The 23443-nt window shown below is 49.2% G+C and overlaps 4 protein-coding genes across 10 annotated transcripts in view; 2 read left to right on the top strand and 2 right to left on the bottom strand.

Annotated features, from left to right (window-relative positions):
* Positions 1-23443, top strand: part of LOC128409420 (H-2 class I histocompatibility antigen, Q9 alpha chain-like) — a 69536-nt gene that overhangs the window by 22050 nt on the left and 24043 nt on the right. The window lies entirely within an intron of this gene.
* Positions 895-10380, bottom strand: LOC128409629 (ABC-type oligopeptide transporter ABCB9-like). The gene is made up of 5 exons (XM_053380194.1): positions 10258-10380; positions 9327-9563; positions 7341-7500; positions 6387-6523; positions 895-1782 (listed from the first exon to the last, which is right to left on the bottom strand). Exons 1-5 carry the CDS (start codon positions 10378-10380, stop codon positions 1591-1593), a joined length of 849 nt encoding a protein of 282 aa, XP_053236169.1. The 3' UTR covers positions 895-1590.
* The window catches only part of TAP2 (transporter 2, ATP binding cassette subfamily B member), a 71659-nt gene continuing 49110 nt past the window's right edge, over positions 895-23443 (bottom strand). For both annotated transcript variants that reach the window (XM_053379719.1, XM_053379720.1), the window contains one exon: positions 895-1512. The gene's annotated coding sequence lies outside the window, so the exon portion shown is untranslated. The remainder of the gene's footprint in view (positions 1513-23443) is intronic.
* On the top strand, positions 10394-23356 carry LOC128409434 (major histocompatibility complex class I-related gene protein-like). Its single transcript, XM_053379936.1, has 8 exons — positions 10394-10508; positions 12792-13067; positions 15180-15443; positions 17365-17649; positions 18320-18421; positions 19911-19949; positions 21031-21072; positions 21605-23356. The coding sequence occupies exons 1-8, from the start codon at positions 10463-10465 to the stop codon at positions 21685-21687; spliced, it is 1137 nt and encodes a 378-aa protein (XP_053235911.1). The 5' UTR covers positions 10394-10462; the 3' UTR covers positions 21688-23356.

Below are 23443 nucleotides of genomic sequence, written 5' to 3'. Positions count from 1 at the left end.
GGAGCTATGTAGAGGCACCAGCTGGCTTCACGGTTTTTCCTGCATTTTCGGATAGCACACTCTGGGCAGCTCCCAACAGAATATTAACACCACAATAAAATATCAAACATTAAAAACTTCCCTAAACAGGGCAGCCTTCAGATGTCTCCTAAAAGTCAGATAGTTGTTTATTTCCTTGACATCTGATGGGAAGGTGTTCCGCAGGGCGGGCACCACTACCGAGAAGGCCCTCTGCCTGGTTCCCTGTAACCTCACTTCTCGCCAGAAGGCCCTCGGAGCTGGACCTCAGTATCCAGGCAGAACAATGGGGGTGGAGACGCTCCTTCAGGTATACTGGACCGAGGCCGTTTATGTCAGAAATACATTTCTAGGTCAAAAATTATGAAATTGATATGATAGGGATTTCAAAATGGTTTTCAGATGGTATATTGCCCAGCCCTAGGCAGCACCTGTCAGCTACCCAACACCTGGCTTAACAGGAATGTCTTTCAGCATCTCCGAAAGTGAATAAATGGATTCATCTCTTGGTAATTTTCTTGTAGCTAAAGGTTCTGAGTTCCATCTTTGGCCTCTCCAGTTAGGGCTGAGATGAAGGTTCCTGCCTGTAACCCTGGAGAGCCTCTGCCAGTCAGTGGACAACACTCAGCTACATGGCCTCACTCTGTACAAGGCAGAGTGTTCTCCCCCTGAAGCAAGATCTTCTCTTGCTGAGGAAACTGGCAGCCATTTGGCAGGCCAATGTGTCCCTCAAGCACTCAGATCTTGTGTAGATCCAGCCCTGGACCAGAGGAGCCCCCTTTCCCCCCTAATCCAGCAGCCTCTTCTGTTCCCATACCCTAGAAGAGGCATCATTCTGCAACCCCTGCGAGACACAAAATTTCAAACCTCAAAGAGTTATCATATGCACACATTTTATTTTACAAAATGCCACTTTCATGCCATCATAGTCCTGGACAATCAACAGCAAGAGACCAAAAGTGCCTTAAGATATTTTTACAACACACTCAGAAACACCTAAGACATACAGAACCAAGAGACAGGATTGGGAAAGAACCCAGACTCCTTATTTAAGCAACTCAAGATGAAATCCTTACCTAGGAGTAAGCCCTATTGAACTCAGTAGGGCTTCTGAGCGGAATGCTACTTGGAAAGAAGCTTGGGGGGGGAGCTTCAAAAATGGGAGCTTGGGAACAAGACTTTCAAAGTCACAGCTTAAGTTCTCCTGGGGCAAATACCGATACTCCAAATTGTCTGCTATTTAACAGCTGCATAGTGATTACAAGGGGTGCTACACAGTCCTTTTCACACCCCACTTCATCTGTCTCCAAAGTGGGGCTCACACCCACTTTTCTTGCTAAGCCAGAGTTTCTGCACTCGGAAGGGATCAGCCAATTAGGTGAGTCTCTTAGGAGCCCCATCATGGCAGGAATTTGGGGCTGTGGGCCAAGGTCCCACTCGGCAGAAGGCACAGAGACCCCCTTCTAAACGCAGTTATGCCACACACATGACCACCTCAAGAGGGGGATCCCAGAAGACCACTCAGCCCAGAGGATGAAGTTACTGACAGCCCTGCCCCCTCCTGGGCGGAGGTCACTCAGCCTGGCTCCTTTGCACCAGGCGGTAATAGGGGCCCCTCCGGCTCATCAGCTCAGAGTGCGTCCCCTCCTCCACAACCTCCCCACCCTCCAGGACGACGATCCTGTTCGCGTTTTCCACCGTCTGCATCCGGTGAGCGATCACCAGCACCGCCCTGGCCTGGCCGCTCATCAGTGACTGCTGGATCTAGGGGAAGAAGCCAGAAACCCTGTATTAGATTTATTTTATTTATTTATTAGGTTTATATCCCAGCCCTCCTCCAAGAAGCTCAAGGTGACGTATATGGGGCTCTTCCTCCCAACCCTGCGAGGTAGCCTAGGCTGAGAGGCAGGGATGGGCTCAAGGTCACCAAGTGAGCCGCATGGCTGAGTGGGGATTTGAACCCGCATCCCAGTCTAACACACTAACCACTGGCTCTGTGTGTGTGTGTGTGTATAAGAGAGAGAAAGAGTCGGAGACAGAGATTAAGAGAGATGTTTGTAAGCATTATGAATCCTTCTGTTTTCCCACACAAGGATATAGAGCTTGGCATGCTCTACATTATTATTATTATTATTATTATTATTATTACCCTGCCCATGTTAGGTAACCCAGCATTTGGGTGGCAGAATATGGAGAGAGGCTCAGAACTTACAGGGTTAAGAGTTCTGAGTGATGACGTCTCACATTTTGAGGCGGGTTTAGAACACTGAAGGGAGGGTTTTACTGCGTCTCTCAGTGTGCGTGTTTGCTCCAAGGAGAGAGCAGCAGCAAGATGTGCGCTCTGTCGCCAGGAAATTTATAGCTGTTGTGTTTGCTAAGGAATAAAGACTTTAAAGATAAGGAGACTGCTGCGTTTCAGCCTGAGTTATTACCACACGACAGAACGTTCCTGCTTCTGCTTCCGCTGTGTTTACTTGCTGCTGGAGTCAAAGGTCTTTGGGGAAGGTCAGAGTGGCGCAGAGAAGTGTGCCGGACCCCCGGACGTCATTGGCCTCCAAAGTTTATGGGTGATCAGCAATAAAGATAAGCAACGTTCGTGCGTGTGAGAGACTGCAGCCAGAGGCCAGCCGATGAGACGCTGGGAAGGGTGACTGCAGGCAAAGAGGCTGAGGAGCAGCCAAAGGCCAGCTAAGGAGTAGCTGGAGCCAGCCGGGAGGAGCTGGGATCTGCCGGACCGGGAGGTGCTACTGTACCTGTAAGTAGGCCGGGCCCTGGGGGAGAGATGGCAGACAGCCAGAAGTCGTCAATCCCTGTTGATAAGGTGGACGGGAGCAAGCCCTGGGCCGGGAGAAGGCAGGCACTGAAGAAAGCAGTGGGAGCCAGGCCAGAGGGGGCTGAGAATTGCTCTGAGGAAGCACCAGGCCCAGGAGGGGCTGAGAGCTACTCAAAGGAGGCACCAAGTCCAAGATGGGCTGAGGGACGCCCAGAAGGCCCAGAGGGGGCTGGGACTGTGTTGGAGGGCTGCCGGAATGCCCCTACAAAAGAGCTGCGTGCTGGAGAGCAGCTGAGAGAAGAGGAGAGAGATGCAGTGGCTATCTCTTCCACTGAGAACTTTGCACCTGGGAATGGGGGTGCAGGCCATTCCAAGGGTCTTGAGAGTGCCCAGGCTGTTTGGCAGGAGCTGGAGGGGGTTTGCAGAGAAACCACAGCAGAAGCCAAAGGCCATTTCCCCAACAGCAGAAAAGCTTCAGGGAGTGCTGCTGGAAAGGTTGGTGGGGGAAGAGAAGACCAAAGGCAAGTTTGCAAAGTTTTCCACTCGGCGATGTTTTGTTTGTGCTTCGGCTGAACACCTGCGTCGCAACTGCCCACAGAGAGCGAGGGAGACAGGGCAGGATGTTTCCAAGGTTGCTTCCCATGGGAACCAGCCGGGTTTCCATGGCAACAGAGAAGGCAGGCGTGGCAAACCGCAGATAGTACACGCTCCAGAGAGGGGAGGAAACGCTTATCAGCTGACTGCGTCAATGGCTGTTTTGGAGAGCACCTGCAGCGAAGGCCCCAAGGTCGGGGGCAGCAGGAAGTCGGTTGCTAAGGCAACAAAGAAGGACAACTCCGGAGGGGGGAGGGTCCTACGTTGGGTTGTTGACTCGGCTGCGAATGCCCACCTGGTAACAGCGCCACCTGATGGACAAATGTGGAACTGCAAGGCTGTTTCAACTGAGAAAACAGTTAAATTTGCTACAGGTTCACAGGGACATGTGACCCATGTTGCTAACATGTTTGTCTCTTTCTTGCAGGATGAACTGAAGGTCTATGTTCTCCCTGAGATAAAACACTGCCTGTTATCTGTACCTTGTCTTTTACAGGAGGGATATTCAGTGAGTTTTGAAAAAAAAATTTGTACAATTTCCAGAGATGGGAAGAAGCTCATAAGTGTTGAAAAGGATCAGAACAACCTCTTTGTTCTGGAAACACCTCTGGAGGGTGAGGGGAATACTGGGAAAGCCACTGATCACACTCATGTGTCGTGTGCTTGCGTGTGGCACAAGAGAATGTCACATGGGTCCTGTGAGGACGTTCAGATGTTATCAGAGTGCACCAAAGGGTGCCGGGTAAAAGAATGTGGTAAACCTTTGAATTGCAAAGTTTGCAGAAAAGCCAGAAACAAGGGATTTAATCATCCCAGGGTGGAGAGAGTAACCACAAAGCCTTTTGAGCTTGTGCATGCAGACCTTTCTGATATGCCACAGCCAAGTCTGGGCAAGGCCAAGTGGCTGATGGTGCTGACAGATGATTATACGCAGAACGCATGGGCGTACACGCTGAAAACTAAGGAGGAGGCAACACAACTTATCAAAGATTGGGTTGCAGAGGTGGAACTAAGGTTCTCCACCAAGGTGCAGGGGTTCAAGTGTGACCGAGGTTCAGAGGTCACTGGGTCTGCTCTAAAGGGTTTCTTTCGCCAGAGGGGGATACGTCACAAGGTGACTTCTCCTCAGGACAGTGGCGTGGCAGAGCTTAGGAGTAAAGCTCTGGTTCAAGCATCAGAGATTCTACTGGATGACTCTGGTTTGCCTCAAAGTTTTTGGGGGGAGGCGGTAAAGACAGCCAATTTCACGATGAACAGGTGCTATAATGCAGTGGTAGGTGACACCCCGTATTTCCTGCTTCATCGGCAGAAGCCGCTTGTGCATTTCTTTCGCACTTTTGGTAACAGAGCCATGGTGCCTGTACCAAAGTTTCTGCAGCAGGAGGGTGGCCCAAGGTACCAGGAAATGATCTTCTGTGGATATGAGCCTGCGACAAAAGGATGGAGATTCGCATACCCAGAAGGTGATCAGACCAAGCTTCTGGTCAGTAAACAGGCTGAGTTCTTTGAGCAGGATGGTTGGGCAAGGCGCAAAGTGCGCTCTGACGTTCACTCAGATTGTCTGTCTGACTCTGAGGAGGAAGGAGAGCCAGAGCCTGAACCTGCTGGTGGAGACCAGGTCCCTGAACAGAGTAGGGCGTCTCCACAGGTTGTTAAAGGAGTGTCCAAGAGTGAGCCCTCATCTCCTGTGCGCATAATGGAGAAAGCTCACAGACGTGTCAAGTCAGAGGGGGAGTCTTCTGATGAGGAAGACGCACATGCTGGCCCCAGTGGGTCAAAAGGAGCACCCCAGTTTGTGCCCAGGCGGTCATCGCGGGCTACAAAGGGAATTCCACCTGAGAGGTTTCAGGTCACAAATGCGTGGGTTGGTTTCGCACAGTGCGAACCTAAGGTTTGTGAGGTTCAACAGGTGCCTAACAACGATGCCAGGAAGGGGCGGAAGGCAATGGGGAAGGTGTTGAACACTCAAAAGTCCTCTCAAAATATGATTCGAGAGGGGGTATGGAGAGAGGCTCAGAACTTACAGGGTTAAGAGTTCTGAGTGATGACGTCTCACATTTTGAGGCGGGTTTAGAACACTGAAGGGAGGGTTTTACTGCGTCTCTCAGTGTGCGTGTTTGCTCCGAGGAGAGAGCAGCAGCAAGATGTGCGCTCTGTCGCCAGGAAATTTATAGCTGTTGTGTTTGCTAAGGAATAAAGGCTTTAAAGATAAGGAGACTGCTGCGTTTCAGCCTGAGTTATTACCACACGACAGAACGTTCCTGCTTCTGCTTCCGCTGTGTTTACTTGCTGCTGGAGTCAAAGGTCTTTGGGGAAGGTCAGAGTCGCGCAGAGAAGTGTGCCGGACCCCCGGACGTCATTGGCCTCCATACAGAATAGCATGCGGCCCAGGATAGATATAATTTTGTCATCCTAAGGTTGGCCAAATTGGAAAAATAATGATGGAAAAAACTGAAAGGATAAGGTCTATCTAAAAGATGACTGGCACTGGAAAATGCAAGTCCATTTATTAATATTATAAATATCAATAACATAGGTAAAGGCAAAGAACCCCTGGATGGTTAAGTCCAGTCAACGGTGACTATGGGGTTGTGGTGCTCATCTCGCTTCAGGCCGAGGGAGCCGGCGTTTGTCCACAGACAGCTTTCTGGGTCATGTGGGCAGCAGGACTAAACCGCTTCTGGGGCAACAGAACACCGTGACGGAAACCAGAGCACACGGAAATGCAGTTTACCTTCCCGCTGGAGTGGTACCTATTTATCTACTTGCACTGGCATGCTTTTGAACTGCTGGGTTGGCAAGAGCAGGGACCAAGCAACGGGAGCTCACCCCGTCGCGGGGATTCAAACTGCCAACCTTCTGATCGGCAAGCCCAAGAGGCTCAGTGGTTTAGACCACAGCGCCACCCGTGTCCCTACAATAATATAAAACCACTGCACCCACTCATGGCTAACGCTTCTCATGTCCACCACAATTCCTCCCCCTCCCCCCCGACACTCACGGCAGCTTCGCTCTCCACATCCAGAGCACTTGTGGCCTCATCCAGCACCAAGACCTTGGGGTTCCGGATCAGGGCTCGAGCGATGGCCAGGCGCTGCTTCTGCCCTGCGGACAGCTGGCCTCCCTTCTCCCCGACATCTGCAGGCAGGCAGGAACAAGAGAGAAGGGGTGGGAAGAGGGAAAAAGAAAGCCTGGTGGGAGTGGTGGCAGGTGTGCAAAAGGGGAGTCACAGGTAAAGGAGGATCCCAAACTCCTGGGTTCATTTGATGGGATGGAGTGAGCAGTTGGGTGGGGGTCGGTCACAGTGACAAGAGGAGTTGAGGCTTAGAGCCTGGAATTCTCACTCGTCACTGTTGGAAAACAAGCCCCCCCTCGGGAGAAACTGGCAACTCTCCCAGGCTCCCGGCTTGATCTCCGGTTGACCTCCCTGGCTGCAATCCCCTCAGACTCCAGGCTAGGTCTCGAGAGGTGACACCTCCCAGCGTGGGAGATGGACACCTCCTCCCTCCTGCCCCCCCGGCAGGGAAAGGAGATAGTCAGAAACGTCCTTTTACATCCTTTATTTCTGACTTTGCAGCACTACAGAAAACGTGTCTGTTCACTTCAAACTTCAGCAAGCAAGAGAGAGACTTCCTGTACATACGCAAGAGGAAGGTCTCATATTACACTCTGAGCAATTTCCGGTAAACTGCCCTGTGAACTGACTGGAACACTGTTTCCCACAGTCAGCCCCATCATGTGGTGTCAACAAGCCGGCTGTCTGCAGCTGCCATGACCTCATATTCTGACAGTCACAAGGGACTGGAGCCCCACCAATTTTCCTGGAGGAATTCAGTGGGCCACAGAAATTCATGTTATCTCAGAGAGGGTAAGAATCAGGCGAGGTGCCTTTTCTGGAAGGAGAGTGGAGTTTTGCAGAGACAAAGGGAGATGGGAGGAAAGAGGTTTCACCCACCTGCGGCGAACCCTCCTTCCAGCTCATTGATGAAGCCTAAGGCGTTGGCTTCTCTTGCCGCAGCCGCCACCTTTTCTTGGCTGCAATCCTGCACCCCATAGGCGATATTGTCCCATATGGACCCAGAGAAGAGGACCGGCTCCTGTCCCACCAGCGCCACCTGCAGGCAGAATGAAGTGTGACGACTAGAGAGAAATTGGATTCATTTTGCATTTGAAGCAGACTCCACCATATTTGCACCTTCTCAAACAATATGAGAACCAAAACACAGACGAACATTCACAGTTCTCTGGATTTTGCAACCCTGTTTTCCAACTCGAAGTGTTACAAAAATGTGTGTAAGTGTAGCAGGAAACCCCCCCCATCATCCAGTTTGTACAAACTTCACACACACTCACACTCACACACTACATACGCTACGCTTCTGTTATAAATTCATAGAAAATCAACCATGCATCAGATTTGCACTGTTCTACTTTTATTTTACTCCATGAAGGAAGGACTACAAAATGGGGAAGGTTTGATACAGGCCAGCCCAGCACATCCACAGGAGCCCTGCCCAGTTGCTATGCCAACCCTGATGGTCCTAGACAGAAGACAATCAAGATCACAAAGAACTTGCATATGGGAGTGGATTCAGCATGGACTGAAACAAAGGACAATGATCAGATCTTCCCTCTGGGGGCAGGAAACTGCCAACTCCCCTTTGTCTCCTGGAAGTGACTCATGGGGAGGGGGAGAGAAGGGAACCAGCCAGGTGACAGGACACTCAGGTTACCACCACCACCCCTCCCTCAACCCCTCCTTTCTGTAATGTATGCATGATGTTTCTGGGGGTGGGCTTGACTTACAGGATGGGAATTCCAAAAGTTTTTATAAGACCTTGCACACCATTTTTCTGTGTCTTTTCTCTCACCTGCAAGTGAGGCGAGCACCCTGTCGCGACAGTCTTTCTTCAACAAAGGCCAAGCCTACAGGCTGCTGATTTGCTTCAATTTACTCTGGTTGGTGTCTTTACTTTTTGTCCAAGGGAGCCCTCGGATTTTTCCGGTAACAGTAAGAAATGAAGATGTTAGTGAAAACAGCCTACAAAAATGCTTTTTATTAGCAGAAATTGCTTGCAAAAATGTGTGCATTAGTCAAATCTGCAGACAATAACATGTTCATTAGGAGAGATTTGCACTGAAATAATGAAAAATTTTCATGCAGATTTTTAAAAGCAAAAGCCACAAATTGCTGCATTAATGTACAGAACTAAATTAAAGTTGGAAAGATGAGAAGCTGAGAGAACAGGAAGGGGCAGGTCCTTCCATCCCTTCAAATATCTGAAGGAGGCTCTTGCATCCCCTCTGAACCATCCCTTCTCAAGGCTCAACAGCCGCAGCTGCTCCTTGCAAGCATCTTCTTGTGGGAACTCATCTCCAGTCACCATCCCCTGGAAAAAGCCAGTTTACAGCTTAAGTACCAGGCTGGGAAGTGTTTGTGTATCACAAAAACTTGGTGGGCATGGCCTTTTGCAACCCACATTTCCTCTCCAGTGCTCAGCCACACCCTGTCGTTTCCTCTTTTGCAGAAGATGCTTCCTCTTTAGTGAAAAACAGAACCGCCATCCCCATGGCAAGGAGAACTTTCTAACATCCCTAAAATCCTTTGGAACTCCCTGTAGCTACATACTCTTATGTAGCTGCAGGTTATTACAATAATCCTGCCACTGTTTTTATCTGTTTACAATTTATCTGTAAATATTCAATAAACCATTTCCATTCTTTTATCAAAAAAAACTTGTTATCTTGATTTCTTATTCTTCCAGTAGAGTTTTGCCATTTCTGCATCTTCCACAAGGAAGAATGGATTATGGATTGTGTTGTTATATATTATAATTTTATTCTGAGACCTGAGGGTATACAGCGGTATATAAATTCAATAAATAATAAAGGGGAAACAGGAGTTTGATCTCAGCCACACTTTGTGGGCCCCCCGACTCACCTTGCTGTGCAGGTACTTGTGCTCATAATCCCGGATCGGGACCCCGTCCAGCAGGATCTCCCCAGACTGGGGCTCATAGAAGCGCTCCAGTAGTGCCACGCAGGTGCTCTTCCCACTGCCGTTGAGACCCACCAGCGCCACCACCTCCCTGGGACGGAGCTCAAAGGAGACGTTCTGCGCAGAAGGAGCGAGGAAAGGAGAAAAAACCAGGGCTGTGATTCCCCTCCTCCAGAGCCAGGAGGGAAACACAAGTTACAGAGCCTCTTTGCCGATGAGCCTAGGGCTTGCCGATCAGAAGGTCAGCGGTTCGAATCCCCGCAACAGGGTAAGCTCCCGTTGCTCGGTCCCAGCTCCTGCCAACCTAGCAGTTCGAAAGCACAAAAGTGCAAGTAGATAAATAGGTACCACTCCGGCGGGAAGCTAAACGGTGTTTCTGTGCACTGCTCTGGTTCGCCAGAAGCGGCTTAATCATGCTGGTCACATGACCCGGAAGCTGTACGCCAGTTCCCTCGGCCACTAAAGCGAGATGAGCGCCGCAACCCCAGAGTCATTCCCGACTGGACTTAACTGTCAGGGGTCCTTTACCTTTATTGATTTCTTTTTTGGGGGGCTGCCCCTCCCTCGCTCCCCCTCTTGGCTATGGAGAGAGAGGCGACAAATATAGGGTGTGTTGACATATAGGACGAAGCTTTGCTTTTTCAATTAATGTATTTGCTTTGTTTATTTATAGACTGCCCTTCCATCCTATGATCTGAGAGCGGTTCACAGAGTACAATACGGGGGGAGGGGAGGAACCCCATGAAAAGAAGAAGGAAGAAACAAGCGCTGAAGAGAAGCGGCCTGTGGGAATACGCAGAGTCCCCTCTGCCCGCCTCTCCCTCCAAAATAAGGGCACATCTCTGCCCCCCCCGCCGTGGACTCCCCTCCTTGCCTGACTTTCCCCTCCCCTCCCCCGCAAACGCGTCATCCGGCGGAGAACTTTCAGTTTCACTTTCCCACCGCAGCTCCCGGGCTCCTTTCCCATTGGGCGGATATCCATCTCGGCCCCGCCCATCTCGCCTCTTGCTCCGGATTGCGGGGGGGGGGCTTCCTCCTCTTGGCAGGAGCGGCTTTGTGTGGGGCGAGGGGGGAGGCCGATGGGGTGGCTGCTGCTCCTCCCCCTCTTGTTGGGGGGCTGCTTCGGTGAGTCCCCCCGAGTGCCACAAGTCGGGATGGGCAGAATGTAGAAAGAGAGCGGAGGGGTTGCCCGCCGCCTGATCCGGATCCAGTCCGCTTTCTAGTCTCTCCTTCCTCCTCCTGATATTCTCATCTGCAGGAGATACTACCCTCCCTGCTGTTCTGGAGACCTGCTCTCCCCCCAAAAGCCAGTCTGGGATTCAGTGGGGAGATCCAGCCAGAGGGGACTCATCGTAGTCCAGAATTGTGGTCTCCCAGCGCCCCCCCCGGAGATGCCCCAGGGGGAACCCCCAAAGCAGGACCTGACAGCCACAGCTGCCCTCTCCCCACTTAAGAATCCAGGCAAGTGGAGGGGGCAACCTGGTCGGTTTTGTTAAAAAAAATATCATTGTAAATAAATTTAAAAAAATGTTATAAGGAAGCTTTCGGTTGGTGTTACTAAAGACACTGAACTCAGCAGAGGACAAACCCTCCCCCTGGGCTCATTAGCTTTTTTGCTTAGCCTGTGAAAGATGCCTGAGGGACAAGCGATGGGGAGATGATGGTCCTTTACTGACCGAGTGCAGCCCATATAATCATTGCTTACAATGGAATAAAATCTGATCCCCGCCTCGCTGATTAGCTGACTAAATATTGGGACAAAACAAAAAAATTTTTTTCTTCCAGTAGCACCTTAAAGACCAACTAAGTTAGTTCTTGGTATGAGCTTTCGTGTGCATGCACACTTCTTCAGATACACAACTCGCTGCTATGATCCCAGTCGGAGAGGGTAGACAAAATTGTGATCATTTTGTTGAAACCGTGGCTTTTAAAAATCATGTGCTGATGGAACAAGTTGCAAGAAAATATAAATGCCTCAGGCTTCGTTGGGAATACTTTGAGATCTCTATCGATGAACTCACTGAACCCTTTAGAATATTGGTTATTAGGTATTAGTTATTACAAACCAGGGGGGATAAATGTTCATGATTTTTTTAAAAATCGGATTTTTTTAAAATTAAGTCAGATTTCTTTTATTTAAATAGGATTTTAAAAATAAAATGCTTTTCCAGGAAAAATATTTCTAAATATAGTTTTCTACTTAAGTTACATTATAGTCCAAAGGCTATTCATAAGGAAATAAGGATTTGTTTCAATTTTTTTCATGTATGCTAAAATTCAGTCCGAAGTGGTATTTTTTAAAAAATTGTTTAACCACATCATTTAACAAACATGGATACATATGCTATAATGTTACTGTTTTTGTTAAATAAATTGCTTAAATCGTTATTAAGGAAATGATTATTTTTTTCCTTCCAATAAAGTACAGCAGAAAAGTTGTCCAAATATAAGCAGTTAACTTATTAAAGCTCACTATAATTTCATAATGATCTGTCTATGTATTTCTAATAGTATAACCAAATCAGTAATTTTGGATATAACTGTAAAAACTACTCTGAAAATTTATTATTCCAAAAAGGAAACCTTCATCTGGTTGTAAATATTAAGATTATACCAGCATATTAAGATTATACCATATTAAGATTATACCAGTCTCACTGATTTAAATCGTGATTTATATCAATTTGATTTAAATCAAATCGATACTGTTACAATAATAATAATAATAATAATAATTTATTATTTATACCCCGCCCATCTGGCTGGGTTTCCCCAGCCACTCTGGGCGGCTTCCAAAAGAATATTAAAATACTGTGATACATCAAACATTAAAAGCTTCCCTAAACAGGGCTGCCTTCAGATGTCTTCTAAAAGTCTGGTAGTTGTTTATTTCTTTGACATCTGGTGGGAGGGCGTTCCACAGGGAGGGCGCCACTACCGAGAAGGCCCTCTGCCTGGTTCCCTGTAACTTGGCTTCTCGCAGTGAGGGAACTGCCAGAAGGCCCTCGGAGCTGGACCTCAGTGTCCGGGTAGAACGATGGAGGTGGAGACGCTCCTTCAGGTATACTGGGCCGAGGCCATTTAGGGCTTTAAAGGTCAGCACCAACACTTTGAATTGTGCTCGGAAACGTACTGGGAGCCAATGTAGGTCTTTCAAGACCGGTGTTACATGGTCTCGGCGGCCACTCCCAGTCACCAGTCTGGCTGCTGCATTTTGGATTAGTTGTACAAACAAAGAAGATGAAAAAGAAAAGCACTTGAAAAATTTGATACATTTACCTGCCTACTTGCCCATTTTTTCAAATGTTTCTCTGCTTCATTTTCTTTGTGCTTCGGCAAATAAAACAGAATACGATGGCAAATAAATATATGAAGCTCCCCCCCGCCCCCTCTCTGTGTCCTTCCCAGGCTGCTCCAGTCACTCCTTGCGCTACTTGTGCACGGGGGTGTCAGGGCCCAGTCAGGGGCTGCCCCTGTTCATTGCTGGGGGGTACGTGGACCACCAGCCCATTGTTCAGTATGACAGCGAAACCGAGAAGGCTGTGCCCCAAGTTTCCTGGATGTTGAAAGCAGAGAAGGACAATGCTCAGTACTGGGAAAAGATCACCCAGGAATTCCTCAAGCTGGATATGAAATTCAGCCAGTACCTGCTGGACCTACAGGATCAATACAACCAGAGCAACGGTGAGTGGAGGGCAGGAAGGGAGCTCAGTCTCCCTCTCTCTCTCTGCCAGGTTTGTCCCTTCCAGGGGCAGGAGATGGTGCCTTGAGAGGGAGAATGTTGTTGTTGTTGTTTAGTCGTTTAGTCGTGTCCGACTCTTCGTGACCCCCTGGACCAGAGCACGCCAGGCACTCCTGTCTTCCACTGCCTCCCGCAGAGAGGGAGAATAGTGATTCCTAAATAGGGATAAGCTGCTTTCTCCCTGCCAGTCAGGCCCCTTCTGGGGTCGTTTGCCCTCCTTTGGTCCCCAACCTGCACTTGGCTCTCACCTGTGGCTCCTGGAGACTTTTAGCCTGTGACAGCAGCCACAGTCCTGGGAATCAGGTGAGGGGAGCCGATGGGTCTCAAAACTTTGGTGAGTTAGGGACATCCCCTGCATGCGAAGACAGGCTCTGGTGGGTTGAGCAGATGAGACCGAGAGTGGGTCCAACGGTCAAAAAGGCGTTTTTTGCACATGCCGTAGAGCAACCTTTTTCAGCCGTGGGCTGGTCCACTGCCCCTCAGACCATGTGGGGGGCCGGACTATATTTTGAAAAAAAGAAAGAAAGAATTCCTATGCCCCACAAATAACCCAGTGATGCATTTTAAATAAAAGGACGCATTCTACTCATGTGAAAACACCAGGCAGGCCCCACAAATAACCCAGAGATGCATTTTAAATAAAAGAACACATTCTACTCATGTGAAAACACCAGGCAGGCCCCACAAATAACCCAGAGATGCATTTTAAATAAAAGAACACATTCTACTCATGTGAAAACACCAGGCAGGCCCCACAAATAACCCAGAGATGCATTTTAAATAAAAGAACACATTCTACTCATGTGAAAACACCAGGCAGGCCCCACAAATAACCCAGAGATGCATTTGAAATGCATTCTACTCATGTAAAAACACACTGATTCCCGGACCATCCGCAGGCTGGATTTAATTGGGCTGCACCCGGCCCCCGGGCCTTAGGTTGCCTACCCCTGCCATAGAGGGAAGTGAGGGGCAGATGGGGCTCATCCACCTGGGAAGGGAGCCCATCTAGGAGAAGGAGAATCCTGACCCTAAGCCTCCACTGCCTTGTGGGATAGCTGCAGGAAGAGAAAAGGCGACGGAGTAAACCATACACACATCCAGAGCATAGTCCCTAAAGCGGTTGGATGGCGCCTTGCATGACTCCTGCGGGCAACACCTGCAGCCAAGCTGCTGCCAAACATCCTGCTCTGCTTTCCTTTGGACCACATCAGTAAGGCTGAGGGGGTGTGTGCCTTGTTTAGTAGTATTATTGTTGTTGTTAAGGGATGCAGGTGGCGCTGTGGTGAGCTCCCGTTGCTCTGTCCCAGCTCCTGCCAACCTAGCACTTCGAAAGCATGCCAGTGCGAGTAGATAAATAAGGACTGCTGCATTGGGAAGGTAAACGGCGTTTCCGTGAACTCTGGTTTCCATCATTCTGACCACAAGACCTGGAAAGCTGTCTGTGAACAAACGCCAGGTCCCTCAGCCTGAAAGTGGAGATGAGCGCCACAACCTCATAGTCACCTTTGACTGGACTTAACCTTCCAGGGGTCCTTTGTTGTTGTTTAGTCATTTAGTCGTGTCCGGCTCTTCGTGACCCCCTGGACCAGAGCACGCCAGGCACTCCTGTCTTCCACTGTCTCCCGCAGTTTGGTCAGACTCATATTTGTAGCTTCGAGAACACTGTCCAACCATCTTGTCCTGTCGTCCCCTTCTCCTTGTGCCCTCCATCTTTCCCAACATCAGGGTTTTTTCCAGGGAGTCTTCTCTTCTCATGGGGTGGCCAACGTATTGGAGCCTCACCTTCAGGATCTGTCCTTCCAGTGAGCACTCAGGGCTGATTTCCTTCAGAATGGAAAGGTTTGATCTCCTTGCAGTCCATGGGACTCTCAAGAGTCTCCTCCAGCACCATAATTCAAAAGCATCGATTCTTCGGCCATCAGCCTTCCTTATGGCCAGGGGTCCTTTACCTTTACCTTACTGTTGTTGTTATTGTGGGGCTTAACAAGGGATAGAAATCTTGCTCTGATCCTGTTGCCCCCCCCAATTGACCTCTCGGGGGTCTCTTTCAGGCTTCCACACTCTGCAGCTCATGTACGGCTGTGAACTGAGCCCAGACGGGCGCAAAGAAGGGTATTACAATGGGAGGGACTTCCTCACTTTTGAGAAGGAGACCCTCACCTGGACGGCAGCTGACAGAGAGGCCCAAGTGATGAAGAGGAAGAGGGATGCAGAGTTGGCCAAGAAGCAGTACCGGAAGGCCTACCTGGAGGAGGAATGCATTGAGTGGCTGCAGAGATACCTGGACTACGGGAATGAAACTCTGCTGAGGACAGGTGAGATGGGTGGGTGGGGAATGGGAGTGGGGAGGAGGGCTAATGCATCAAATGATAGAATTGTGGAGTTGTAGAGTTGGAAAGGACCCCCAGGGTCATCTAGTCTAGCCCCCTGCAATGCAGGGGTCTCAGCTAAAGCATCCAGGACAGAGGGCCATCCAACCTCTGCTTAGACTCCTCCAAGGAAGGAGAGTCCACCACCTCCTGAGGGAGACTCTTCCACTGTTGAACAGCTCTTGCTGTTGGAAAGTTATTCCTTTTTTAAAAATATTCGGTCATACCTTGGTTGCTGAACGCCTTGGAACTCATACATTTCGGCACCTGAATGATCAAAAACCAGTGTTGAGTGTTCCAGTTTTTGAACAATTTTGGGAAGCCGGATGTCTGGTGCAGCTTCCGCGGATTCCGATTGGCTGTAGGAAGCTCCGGCAGCCAATCAGAAGCCGCAGCTTGATTTATGAACAGAACAGAAAGCATTCTGTTCAAGAACCAAGGTACTACCGTATATATATAATTTTTATTAATTTTTTCTGTTTTACATTTTAGAATATTCATTTAAACAACCTTAAAATATCAATGACTTCCCTCCTTCTCTTTCCATGGTTCATTTTGCATACCGTAAATCCCCGCATATTTTACATGAACTAAGCCATTCAGTATTCCAGTATTACATCCATCAAAACTTATTTACACTGTGGAATTTATCTTTATGAAAGTTACTCCTGATGTTGAGTCTGAATCTCCTTTCCTGTCGGAGGGTGGATTTCGCTACTTATTTCTCCACCCACATCATATTTCAGACCAAAACTCTGTTTTGTGCAGGAAGGAAGTCTGGGAGTGGGTCACTTCAGGCTACAGTGTGTGGGTGTTGATTTTTTAAAAAAATAAAAAAGAAGCCCAAATCTGCCTAGAACGGGGTGGCTGATAATTTTGGGTCAGAGGGACAGATTGACCCATGAGCAACTCCAGGAGCTGAAGCGGTCTTTGGACTGTGTGTCAAAACTAAAAACGTGGGTGTGGTTGGTAAAAATAAATGAGACATTTGAGGGGTTTCGGGTATGTGGGTGTCATGGGCTGGCTGGATGCAGAGGACTGGTGGGAGGAACCAGCTGAGGAACCCTCAAGAGAAGAAGGCTCAGAGCTCAGGGAATGGTGGTAGGACAATGGTGAACGGTCAAAGGGAGAAGACTGGGAAGTGTCAGAATCTGAAGAGGTAACAGGGCTTAGTGAGCTGGGAGAGTCTGTGGCAGAGAGCAGTCCAGAATGAGAGGCAGAAGCAGAGGCTGGAGAGGAGGGAGGCCAGGAGACAGAAGCGAGGCAGGCTGCTGAAGAATCCAGGGAGTCTCACCCTCCTGCTGTGACCAGCTCCCCTCCTCCCTGGTCTCAAAGAACCAGGAGAGGCATGAAGAGGGCAGAGGAGAAGTTAGCTTCATGCAGGCGCAGTCTCAGATTGCTTGGGGAAAACCCTGAAGAGGGTGGACTTAGACAACTGTGGGGAAGTGGGGACCTTCAGTCTCCGCAACTGCCACACAGGGGCTTCAGATTGCTTTGGGTATCACAGGCCCATAGCAGGGAGACCCATGGGATTTGTCTGAATAATTTCTTTTAAAAATGGACAAAGGTTTCACGGTGGAACATCTATGGGAACAGGTATGGGGACATAATCGGTCTGAGCCACGGGTCAATTCATCTATTGATGATATTCACTACAAAGAACTTAAGCATATTTGTGGAGGACAGGGATTTTTAAGTCTGACGAAACACAAGGGAAGTCGATAATTTCTCTCTTCTGACCTTGTCATCTCTTGGGGATGTTGAAGGCATCAGTAATCGAATTTCAGGTCAGGATGGCACTGGATGACCACGTGAATTGCACCATCCATCCTGCCAGCTACTGGAGAGGTTCCTTTGTTTTTGGCAGAGCTCCCAGTGGGGAAGGTGACGCGTCAGGCCCTTCCAGACAGCCAGGAGTCCCTCATCTGCCAGGCCTATGGCTTCTACCCCAGAGAGATTGACACCACCTGGAGGATGGACGGGAAGGTCATGGAGCATGCCACTTTCCGCAGGGACGTCGCTCCCAATTCCAACGGGACCTACCACGCCTGGCTCAGCATTGACATGGATCCCCAGGACAGGAACCGCTATTATTGCCACATAGAGCATGTCAGCCTAACACAGCCTCTGGTCTTGGCCTGGGAGGAGCCTGGTGAGGAATGACAAGAGAGGGGCAGGAGGAGGAGTCAGAGAATCACAATAGAGTTGTTGGAAAGGACCTCAAGGGTTATCAAATCCACCCCCCTGCAATGCAGGAATCTCAGCTAAAGCATCCATGATAGATGACCACCCAACCTCTTGGAAAGGCCTTCTTTGCAGGATTCTAGGAGGAGAACGTCCTCCCAGAGTTGAACAAGGGACTCCAGCGCTATCATAGGCTAATACTCCATGTGACATCATCCATACTTTGGGGGTGCAAAGGAGGAGATGTGATTTAGGTTCAGGGAAGTGGGGAGGGCGTGGTGTTCAAAGAGTGGAGTTTGAAGAGCAATCATTGGAAGGAGAGGGACCCTCTCTGGGAGGTGAGAAATCTTACTGGTTTTATTGATATAATTATGGGGTGTTCCATGAGGTTGCTGAATGCCACTCCTAATCATAGGTTCTTCTGGTCTTCTCTGAAGCAATCTAATGGTGAGCGATGGGTTGCCTTAGAGGGGAGGGCATTCTTGAGAGCATTGCCAAAGCACATTGTTTTGCTCATGGGAGGTCTCAGATTTGGTACACAGAATCTCTCCTCAAAAAAAAAGGTTGCGGGATGTCTGGATGAGGCTTTGGGAGCTGCCACCAGTGTCTGAACAGAAATATATTTTGTTTCCTTTTAGCCAAGGGAGGCCATTCTTTAGCCACTCTGGAAAATGTTTTGTGGGGCTTGGCTGCTGTGGTGGTACTGGTTGTGGTGGCTGCTGTGATCTTCTTTGTCCGCAGTAAGTAAACACTAGATGGATTTGCTGGGTTCTGTCTGTCCTGAGAATGTGCTGATGGCAAAGCCTTCCTGGCAGCTCCCTCACAAGTTTCCCCCACCCCATAAATGACCTGTGGAACACCAACCAGAAAGTAGCCTAACTGTTCTTCCCCACTGCCTCCTGCCCCCTATTCTGATATGTTTGGGAAGCAGGATTCATGTGGGTTACATAATGTAATAATGGCTCCAAAATGCCAAGGGGCTGGCAAGTCCCTGTCATCTAGACCAACGATGGAGAATTTGTGGCCCTCCAGACTCCGATACGGACCACAATTCTCGTCAACCCTGACAGTTAGCCTTGCTGGCTGCTGGGAACCAGAGTCCAGCAACATTGGCAGAGACACAAATATCCCTGACCTCTAGCCCAAATTTGCACAGGGATACTAAGCTGGAATCTGTTGTTTAGTCGTTTAGTTGTGTCTGACTCTTCGTGACCCCATGGACCAGAGAACACCAGGCACTCTGTCTTCCACTGCGTCCCGCAGTTTGGTCAGACTCGTGCTGGTAGCTTCAAGCTGGAATCTACACACATATAAAAAAACTGCTGTGAAAATGCTTTTTAAAAACCGTTTTGAAAAAGGCATTGAATTTGGGATAGCTCACTGTCGCCATCTGGTGTCACATTTATATATTGCACTTTGCAACACATTTAAAATGTTTCATTTGCAGCTGCATAACTGAGCCTACGGGGACACTGGTGGCGCTGTGGGTAAAAGCCTCAGCACCTAGGACTTGCTGATCGAAAGGTCGGCGGTTTGAATCCCCGCGGCGGGGTGCGCTCCCGTCGCTCGGTCCCAGCGCCTGCCAACCTAGCAGTTCGAAAGCACCCCCGGGTGCAAGTAGATAAATAGGGACCGCTTACTAGCGGGAAGGTAAACGGCGTTCCGTGTGCTGCGCTGGCTCGCCAGATGCAGCTTCGTCACGCTGGCCACGTGACCCAGAAGTGTCTTCGGACAGCGCTGGCTCCCGGCCTATAGAGTGAGATGAGCGCACAACCCTAGAGTCTGTCAAGACTGGCCCATACGGGCAGGGGTACCTTTACCTTTTTTAACTGAGCCTACAGTACATTTGTTGGCGACTGAGTCGCCGTGTGTCGTGTAGATCTGTGATGGTGGCGATCTACAGCTGTGGTTTCCAACCCTTCTTGAACAGTGGGGACATTTCAAATGTCATGTTTGTTTGTTTGCTTGCTTTCTGCTTGTAGGCCTTGAGTACCATCAAAGCCTTGCTTGCAATCTCTTGTTGGGGCAAGTGATGGGCGGGAGGGAAGAGGAAGCAGCAAAGTAGACTCCACTGGTTGCTTAGCCAATTTCTGCCCACCAGCCACATGTAACTAGCAACAGTGGAATGTCAAATTTCAGCAGCGCCCTGTGCAATGCCAAAATTTGGAACTCCCTGCCTCTCACGCTCCATCCTCTCCCTGATCTGATCTTCTTATTCTGTTTCTGTAGAGAAAGTACGAATGGGAGCAGCCTATGAAAGAACCTCAAGTGAGTCACTCCTTTTTCCTTTGAAAAGTGTTTGTTTTTGTTGTTGCAAGATTTATAGCAGCAAATAAGTGCTAACCGCCAGTGATATAGTGGCCACAGTAGGGCTGGCATGTTGTTAAGCTTCTATTTGCACGATAGCCCAAAAGATTGTTGACCTCGCCCCCCCAAAAACAGAGGCAGAGTTGAGAGACAGAGCACAGGTTGCCCACATGCACACAGGTTTTTTTTAAACCCCCCCCCCCCAGCCATTAGCTTAAAAGTGTAAAAATCCCCCCCAGATGGGCATGTAGACCCCCCAAAAGAGGACATGTCTGGGATTTCTAATACGTATGGCAACCCTAGGTCAGAGGTCACAGGCGGTCAAAGACCCATCACTATTTCTGGAGCAGGGTCTCTGTCTCCAGCATCCTATAACCACCCAATGAGCATGAAAGGAGAGTGTGTGTTTTTAGCCACAGTCCGTTCCAAAGCTAAACATTTAGGAACAGTGAAAAACACAAAGCACTTCCGTTTCAGGAGAATGGTGTGTGACAGGGCCAGCCCACCCAGGAGGCAAGGGGAGGAGACTGCCTCAGGTGGCAGGATTCAGCAGGGTAGCAGATCCCCATGTCAATCTTTCTCCCTCCGCCCTGGATGTAAATCTTCCCTCACTCCTCCTTCCCTGGTGGGAAGAGGGAGGCCATTTTGGGGCCCGCCTCAGGTGTCAAAATGTATTGGGCTGGCCTTGGTGTGTAAGTTTTGCTACGTACAATGGGACTTCACAGAAAACACAACTTAAGGCGACATTGGAGCACTGCACAATCATTTGCACATGTACACGTGCAGATAATAGTATATCCAGGCAACACATGGAGAACTGCACTGTTGGTTGCAAAGCATCCCGAATTATTATTCCTGTATGATTATAATTTTACTGTATAATCTTAGGAGGTTGTAGACTGAGATGTATGTTAACATTTGGACTTAATGGGGCATGGAGGGGTATGTGGAAGCAGAGGGGAAACGTGCAAGTGGAAATGAGAACTCCCTCCCTAAAACACAGGCAGTGATACGCACTCTCCTTATTTTCTCCTTTTTGCAGCAAGCAGCCAGGAGCCCGCCAGCTCCACCAGCTCCTCCGTCAGTAAGTGGGGAGTGGATGGGGATGGATGACCTCCTTGAAAACAGGCCTCCGTACGGAAGGGATCATTCTTTTGGTGATGGGGGGCTTCTACTTTCTGGGAATGATAAAACAATCTGGAGTCAGCCGCAAGTGAGAATAACTTCTGCACACACGTATGCTAAGAAAGCCCATCACTGCCACCGTCTGATTTTGTGGAGGATCTTGTTCCTCTGTTACTTTGAATTTATTATTTATTATTTATTATTCTCCTCCCAAGAAGCCCAGGGGTTCTACCCAGGGTCTGAACAACAGAAAGGGCTTTATATTCCGGATCGGGCTGCTTAGTGTCCCTGTGTATTTCCCACCTTCCCTAAAGTGAGAGGCTTGGCTGAGTTGCTGGAGCCTCCTCTGGAAACCTTAAGTCTTTGCTCTGAGTATGTTTATTTTTAGCGTGGCTTGATATTTGAAGGGATTGGAGCAGGTGGCCTCTGTGCCATCGAATGCCCCAATACTGACAGCTTCATCATGCTTCTTCCTCTTGTTCCTCCTGCAGGGGACATTCAAGCCAGCGCAGAAATAGAAATGAGGAATTTTCAACGAGGAGGGAGGCTACCTTCAGATGACTTCTCTTTATGAAATACCTGCCTCCAAACCTGCCCATCCCAGCGGGGAGAGGCCTCCAGGCTGACCGGCTCCTCAGGGCTGCTTTGAGATGGGAACGTGGTTGGCATCCAGAACTATCTCCCCCTCTGCAGTGAAAACAACAGACTACACAAAAAGAACAAAGCGACAGGAATTTGACCTCCGAGGAGTCAAAACCCATTTCAGCCTCTCAAGACACTCCGTTAAGTGACCTTAAACTGGCCGATCTGCCACCAAAGGAACAGCAAAAGGAGACTGCGAGGCAAAAGGCCCAAATTACTGGTGCCCAAGAGGTTTGGTGCTATCAGCTGCAGACTGAATTGGGCAAAAGGGTTTTTTGTTGCCCCGTGACAGGCATTGTTATTGTTCATTTATTAAATTTGTATGTTGCCCTATACCCGCAGACCTCAGGGCGGTTCACAGGATAAAATCACAACCCAATAACACCCCCAAACACATTTAAAAGGTGTGCTGCTGACAGGGGCTCCAGACGCAGGGAAGAAGCCATCCGGCCTCCTTGCCAAGTCTGTTCCGAGGTGCCCTGGCCAGGCAGGACGTTGGTGCTGAACCCAGAGGAGGAGAGCAGGAGCTCCTAGGGCAAATGGACTTGCCTCCAGTCCGCAGGCCAGAGAAGAGGCCCCTGCAGTGCTGACCTTTTTGGTCGTCTGCTTTAATTTCATACTGCTGAAGGCATTATCCAGTCGATGTGGGTGATGTATTATTATTATTATGTGGGTGGGGAATGGAAGTGTGTTTCTTCTGCCCAGAGAGAGAGAGTCACAGGAGGAACACAGGAAGTTCCCTTACATTGGTCCATCTAGCTCTATACTGCCTGCACTGACTGGCAGTGGCTGTCCAGGATTTCATAAAAGGTTCCCTCCTGGTCCTACCTGGAGATGCTGTGGATTGAACCTGGAGCCATCTGCAAGCAAGGTTCCAGCTCTGAGCTATGACCCTGAATGGTTCTCCTCCACTCATTTTATTCTCCACAACACCCCTGTGAGGTAGGTTAGGCTGAGAGGCAATGACTGGCCCAACGTCACCCAGTGAGCTTCATGGGCGAGGGGGGATTTGAACCCTGGTCTCCCAGCTCCTAGTCCAGCACACTGACGGTTACATGACACACACCAGCTCCCAAATCCTTCCGTTTTCATGTCTCTTAAGGTGCCCCCTTCCTCCTCCTTCCCGCTCCCCTGGAAAAAGTTCTGCCACACCAAAATCAGATTGTCCCGACTGCAATTCAGTGTGGATCTTGGTGCTGCCCCAGACCTTCCGCTGCTCACAGACACGTGGGGTGCTAGTGGCCCAGGAAAGGGTGTTATCTGTGGCAGCTCCTAAATGGTAGCATCTCTGCGCACAGAGGTGGGTCTGACTTTACAGCTTCTATTGTTTGCTAAAAACACTCTTTGTCCTGCCCTTTGGCACCTGAGATATGTCCTTTTGAGATCCACACGACCACTGTGACTGGGATTTATAAAAACGGATTTTATTGTTGAATTATAAGGCCTGCTGCTGAAATGCAGGTAACATTTGACTTTTCCTTGCATGCTGCATTTATGTTGCTCATTTTCAATTCCTGAAAGGTGTTTTTTTTTAAAAAAAGAATGAATGAATGGTTTTCAATCTCAATAAATTCAGCGTTGGAATATCTCTTCCTCCTCCCCTTTGATTGAAATGTGTGAGTTGAGGAGGGATCAGGCGGCACATACATTTTGTGAAATCAGTCAATCATAACAGCATTTCATTTCTT

This window comes from Podarcis raffonei, chromosome 2 (genome assembly GCF_027172205.1).
Source record: "Podarcis raffonei isolate rPodRaf1 chromosome 2, rPodRaf1.pri, whole genome shotgun sequence".
Lineage (NCBI taxonomy): Eukaryota > Metazoa > Chordata > Lepidosauria > Squamata > Lacertidae > Podarcis > Podarcis raffonei.
The sequence above is the reverse complement of the archived record's forward strand: the minus strand, read 5'-3'. Positions and strand labels throughout refer to the sequence as shown.